This window comes from Lipotes vexillifer, unplaced genomic scaffold, assembly GCF_000442215.2.
Source record: "Lipotes vexillifer unplaced genomic scaffold, Lipotes_vexillifer_v1.1 scaffold1016, whole genome shotgun sequence".
NCBI classification, from domain to species: Eukaryota; Metazoa; Chordata; class Mammalia; order Artiodactyla; family Lipotidae; genus Lipotes; species Lipotes vexillifer.
Window position 1 is genome coordinate 613,181 of NW_006769290.1, and position 6,687 is coordinate 619,867.

The 6,687-nt window shown below is 41.6% G+C and overlaps 1 protein-coding gene across 1 annotated transcript in view; it reads left to right on the plus strand.

The window, feature by feature from the left end:
- The first annotated feature begins 1,168 nt into the window (after positions 1-1,168).
- NXPE3 (neurexophilin and PC-esterase domain family member 3) overlaps positions 1,169-6,687 on the plus strand; it is a 48,885-nt gene continuing 43,366 nt past the window's right edge. The window contains exon 1 of the mRNA XM_007445547.1: positions 1,169-1,319. Coding sequence (XP_007445609.1) covers positions 1,227-1,319 — 93 coding nt within the window. The 5' untranslated portion in view covers positions 1,169-1,226. The remainder of the gene's footprint in view (positions 1,320-6,687) is intronic.

Below are 6,687 nucleotides of genomic sequence, written 5' to 3' on the forward strand. Positions count from 1 at the left end.
GCCTTGTCTCCTTTATGAAGCTGGGGTGAGGAAGTGTTGTTGTATGTCCTTGTGGTATGGGACTTGTGGTATGGGAACGTACTAGACCAGAAGAGTGGAGGAGTGAGGGAAGAGGGGGCTTGCCAGGTCCAACACAAAACTGTAGGAGTATTGGTGCAGCTGAGGGAGTCTGAGGTCCTCTGCACTGTGGTTATGCACCCTTTTCACCTTTACCTCTCTATCCTGCCTTCCATGGAAAGCCTCACTGGGAACTAAACACTAACATTTTCACTGCTTACCTATATCATAGAAGCAGCTGGGGAGAGCATTTTAAAATAATTACATGGAAGAACAGTTAGGAGCCACATACTCTCAAGTCCTCTGCCTCTAGCAGGTGTGATGAAGGATTTGGGTGAGCTGTTACTCCTGAAGCTTAGCTTTCCTCTCCTACATCTTCAGGGAAGGTGTCTTTCCTCCTGTGCCTTGTTACTCAGCTGTGGGAGCATCAGAACCACATATGTGGTGAGGGAGCCAGAAACCCAAAGGGTGTTTCCTGTCTCCTGCCATACAGAGGGATGGCATCCCTGTTTTCCAGAGGTTATCAGAATGGTTTGCACCTAATCCCAGATCTTCTCATAAAATCACTGGTTTTCTTCTTACTGCTCTTTAAATATAATTACTCTAGTAATGTAATAAAACTTAAACTGTAAGGGAAGGGAAGTGGTTTTATTTACTTAGACCTCTTTAGAATATTAACACTTGAATTTTGTAATTTCTAAGGGTTTGAAGATATTCTTCTTTGCTCTCTTAAAAGTTAAAACCTAAATAGGTAGTAGTACAAATATCTCTGTATTAACACAGAAGCCTGGAGCTGGGTTTAAGTAAATTGTCCAGATGTGGAATAGATGTTACTGTGCTCTGTTTCTTTGCTTTCTCTTATGACTTTGGGTCTTCAGTAAGGTTAAGGAAGAGGAAATATGGTGTCTTTCCTTTTACTCCACTCTAAGCTATTGTAATTGGTAATCTGTTTTCTCATCTCCCCTCTTCGAAGGAGTCCTTTGGAGAAAAATGTGCCTCTTAAATCAACCCCAGTTGCTCTTTTATACAAAGAACTCGTAAGTAAACTAGCAGAAAAGAAGCAAGTCAAACTGAAAGCTCATCTGCAGCTCAGAAAAACAAAGACATGGAGTTTTAAGGAGTGAAGGGAGCATGGTGTCGGCCATGGGTGATCAAGACACAGCCAGACAATGTGGATCAGTTTCTTCAAACTACGTTTTTTCTGCTGTCTGCTTGCAGTATTGATGGTGGTAGTGCTGGTCATCAATGTCACTCAGGTGGAGGTGAGTACTCAGCATGCTGTTTCATAACTAAGGGAACCAAGTCGAGGGATTTGGGGCTAACTAGCCTGGAAAATGTTGATCATCTGGAAACTTATCTCAGTCACAGTTCCTGTCTTCATTCATTCAATAAGTGTTTGAGTGCCTTCAATGGTTATGTACTGTGCTAGTCACCAAAGGTACAGTGGTTTCTTCACTATGGAGCTCGTATTCTAAATGTGCATGGGAGAAAATAATAAGTAATCATAGAATATAATAATAAATGGTAATTAGAAATTGTGAGAAGTACTGTAGAGAAAAGAAAGTGGGTTCTCTAGAGTAGCTTTAGAGTGATGAAAGGAAGTCTTTTTAAGGAGGGGACCTTTTTTTTTTTCCTTTTTGCAGTATGCGGGCCTCTCGCTGTTGTGGCCTCTCCCATTGCGGAGCACAGGCTCCGGACGCGCAGGCTCAGCGGCCATGGCTCATGGGCCCAGCCGCTCCGTGGCATGTGGGATCCTCCCGGACCGGGGCACGAACCTGTGTCCCCTGCATCGGCAGGTGGACTCTTAACCACTGCACCACCAGGGAAGCCCCAAGGAGGGGACCTTTTAGCTGACTCCTGGCAGAAAGCTGAAGGAGTATTTCAGGGGAGGGAGATGATGATGTCTGTTTTTTTTCTTTTAATTAATTTATTTATATTTGGCTGCTTTGGGTCTTTGTTGCTGCGCGCAGGCTTTCTCTAGTTACGGCGAGCAGGGGCTACTCTTCCTTGTGGTATGCAGGCTTCTCATTGTGATGGCTTCTCTTGTTGCGGAGCACGGGCTCTAGGCGTGTGGGCTTCAGTAGTTGTGGCACGTGGGCTCAGTAGCTGTGGCTCACAGGCTCTAGAGTGTAGGCTCAATAGTTGTGGTGCACGGGCTTAGTTGCCCTGCGGCATGTGGGATCTTCCCAGACCAGGGCTCGAACCTGTGTTCCCTGCACTGGCAGGTGAATTCTTAACCACTGCGCCAGCAGGGAAGTCCGATGAGTCTGTTTTGAAGACTGGGTGTGGTGCTCAGGACAGGGACCATGTCTTATTGAACCCTCACAAGTGCCTGGCACCGAGAAGGTACTTAGTAGTAGTCGCCTCTCCCCCTCTCTTCCATTCCCTTCATGAACTCACATATCACCAAAATTTATGGAGTATTTTTTATCTAAACTGATGCTGTACTTTTAATTTTGTTGGCTTGTGGTACTTCTCAGGTTATAGGTCGAACTTAATTACGGTATTTTTTTGGTTTTTGGATTTTGCTGTAGACTGAATGTTTGTGTCTCTCAAACATCCCGGCCCTGTGGGAGCTCAGGTTACTGTTTTCTCTCATGGTTTTGTGTGGTTCTTTCCCCAGCCTCCAGGAGTTTCCTTACACATATGTGCTCTTCACTACTCTGCTGAGTACTTAATTTGGACTCTGTAGATCTCCTGAGTTCTGTGTGCAGCTCTCTCCTACTGTTACTGTCCTGTGGATTCTAATCAGCTTGGTCTTTTAAGACTCTCAGCTCATCTCCTCAATTTAGGGGGTTCTCCAGGCTCCACCTGCGTTCCCCTCTTGCTGCTGCAGCCTAGAGATGCTCTCAAGGCTGTAAGCAAAGGGCAGTCAGCCATAGGGATCACTTCCTTTATTTCCCATCTTTCAGGCATCATGTCTTTTGTTGTCTGATGTGCAGTGTCTGGAAAACCACTGTTTCAGGTGGAGGAGTAGATCTCACTGTTTCTGTATCTTGGCTGCAAGTGGAAGTCTGAGGGACTTGCATTTGAGTGGAAAGAGTTCATAGAGGAGCTGGAGAGAAGGATTAATGGACCAAGGGGAGGAGGAGAGGATGGGACCTAGAGTACAGATGGAGCAATAACTGTGTAGAATGAGGAACATGGTACATTGTGAGTATTCTTGTTATCACTTTATTATTAATTATGTAGGAGGAGCCATGCTCCTTCCTCTGACCTAAGAGGGAAAAATGTCATAATGGTTGGCAATGTAGATACCTTTGCTGCTGGAAGGTAAGGCATTGAGGGAGTTCTTGCCTAGAGAGGAGGCGGAAGGTGGAAGGAGGGTGGAGCCCAGGAGGTTAGTATGTAGGGGCTTGAAAGAATGGGGGTGGAAGATGGAGCTGACCCTGCAGGATGACAGAGGGGCAATAACTTTCAAGATCATATGTGTGCATGGCGCTTACTTGCATTGCTTTTGTGAGTGTGTGTTTTGTTTTACCACGTTCAACAGCCTGGGTGTAAGAAAAGAGAGGATAGTTGTGTCTAGGATGTGTCTAGACACAGGTTGTGTCTAGGTTGTGTCTAGGTCTAGGATGGCCCAGGAGGTAGGAGAAAGAGAGACTTGAGAGGTTAGGCCATAGTCCCACATCCTTAATGTCATTATAATCAGGAAGAAATGTTAGGAATTATTGTTAGGAATTCCCCTAATAGCCCTGCTGTAGTTCTTGGAAACTTCTGGAGAATGTCCGCTAACAGCTGTAGCTATCTGCATGAACACAAACTGAACAATAATGGAGAAGGGAGGTGCCAGTAATATAAATGATGTAGGACAATTTTAATATTGAAAATATAAATAGATCTTTTAGTGGAGTGTGGTGAGACACTTCCCCTCGTCTAAAGAGGTTATCTTGTCCAGGCTGAGAGTATTGTTATGACTTTTAAACTGTTCAATTTATTACTATGATGATAATTGTTAAAGAAGCTTGGGGTGGGGAGTGGGGAGTGGGAAAGGCTCTGAACCTTGGCCGTCTCCCGTTCCTTAATCCCTGGTCTGTCCTAGGCTTCTGATCCTGATTGTACTCTCCTTGCAATTAGAGTATCTGAGTATTTTCTCAAAAGCACAGATTCAATTTTAATTAAAAATATCACATAAGAAAATTAACCATCACAGGTGGTAAGGGGAGAAAAAGCATTTTCAAATATGCCAAATTCAGAGTTGGTTAAGATAAACAAACAAAACAAACAAACAACACTAAATGCAGCAAATATTCTTTCCGTTGGTAACAGGTCTCTTTCATGTTTTTGTTTCCTCATCTCATGCTCAAGTTAGTCTCCCTTACATTGTATATGCAGAATTTTTTGAAATTTAAGAAAGGAATATTTCCTTTGTCATGACTGTTACATTTTTACTTAGTTTTCCAACATAAAATGTGGTTAGATACTTTAAATTCTTCAGCTTCTGAAACATTAATAAAGATTTATTGAATGAAAGTTGAATAAATTCGAAATAATTCATGGGTGTTTAAAAAATACAAATCCTAGGACATCCCGTCTGCTCCATCTCAGATGTATCACACCAAAATCCTCACATTTCCTAAGATTTGGCCAAATTCAGTTAAACAAATAGAGGAACAAATAAGATCCGCAAACTAGCAAAACCTCTCTAGTTAGGTGATTGTGAGTAGAGCAACTACTATAGTGAATTCACAGATTTCTGAATTTCTAGATGTCTCTGAATGTAAAGGACTTATTATCATGTTGGCATATATGGTAGGCTGAATAAAGCCCCCAAAGATGTCAGTGTTTGAATTCTCAGAACCTGTGAATATGTTACCTGATAAAAGGGACTTTGCAGACAAATTTAAGTTAAGAATCTTGAGATACGGATATTATTCAGGATTATTTGGGTGGGCCCAATATAATCACATGGGTCTTTATAAGAGAGTGGCAAGAAGGTGGAGGTGATATGATGATGGAAGTGGAGATTAGAATGATGCAGGTAGAAACCATGGGAGAAAAAATATCACATATGAGAAGGAGATATATATTAATATCTAGCAAAAGTGTGTAGGGAGAATTCTCTGTTAGTTCTCTGATAACCTCTCATTGAGCATGGCCTGTATTTATTTGTTTTTTCCTTATTCATTGATATTTTAAATATATATGTTTTATGATTATGAAAACAATACCAGTGTATTAGGGCTTTTGGCTGCAAATAAAGATGATTCAATCTGGCTTTAATATTAAGGAATAATATTCATTTAGAACAGAAGTCAGGAGGTATAGTTGGGCATAGTTCATTTTGCTATGTTGAGCATAGTTCAGGCTCCATTTCTCTGTAAGTCTCTCAGCTGTGCCCTCTGTGCATTAGCTTTGTCTATGGCATCCTCTTTCATGGTTGGATTTTAGGTTGCTGCCACAGCAACAGGTGGTTGCTTTCTTGTACATGTCCAGCTTGAAATACAATTTTTTCCCTCAAAATATTCTCAAGAGTTACTTGCATTTTTTTCATTGGCAAGTAAAATTCAGAGAGCTGTTCCCAGAGTACTGGTGGTGTCTGGATTCGGGTGCATGAATCCATCAGAAACATGCCGCAGCTTTTCATAGAACAAAATTGGGTCACAGGCCCACTCCTGAATCAGTCACTTGGGATTATTCTTTGATCAGTCAGGCCCGCCCCTGAGCTGACAGGTCAGTAAACAGCAGTGTTGTGTTTCAGTAGACAGGAGTGAAACAGGCCTGTGGGACAGGCAAGCATAGTGTTCATTCCAGTCCACACCTTACAGTGGCTCCAGGAGTGACCATTAGTGTTTCCTCTTGGCACTGAATCTAAAAAGATGGCAGACCTTGAAGCTGCCCTTGTTACTGGCCTAGAATAGGGTTATCATTTGGGAAAATTAACATTTTTGCATTCTTTTTCATTTTTAAGTAAAATTCAGGTGACTTAGCACCAAGCATCTGGTGATTCTTGGATTGGGCTGTATGGGTCAGTTTGCTGGCCTTGAGTTGGTAGCTGGTGGCTACCCAAGGAACAAGAGTGACCATGGGAGAGGAAGAGAGGAAAAAGAAAGGAGAAGGAGGCATGCTGTGAGCACACAGTGCATGATTTGGTCCTTAGTGGTTTGTCATAGCCTCACAACAACTCAAAAGGAGAGGGAGGCTGGAATATTTCCTAAAACGTAATCAGTAGGTAAGGGAAATTTTTCTGTTTTTAAAAAATTGAGATATAATTTACATATAACGTTGTGTAAGTTTAAGGTGTATGATGTGTTGATTTGATACATTTATATATTGTAATATGATTACCAATATAGTGTTAGCTAGCACTTCTGTCATGTCACATAATTATCATTTCTTTTTATGGTGAGAACAATTAAGATCTTGTTTGTTAGCAACTTTGAAGTTTGTTACATAAACTTATTATATTTATATTAATACAATAATACACTATTGTTGACTACAGTCACTATGCTATGCGTTTGATCTCTAGGACTTATTTATCTACTAGTTGCAAGTTTGTACCCTTAAACAATATCTCCCTAATTCCCCAATTCCCCTAGCCCCTGGTAATCATTTTAGTCTTTGTTTTCACGAGTTCAGCTTTTTTAACACTTTATTCCTTTTTTTTTTTTTTTTTTTTGGCCCCAC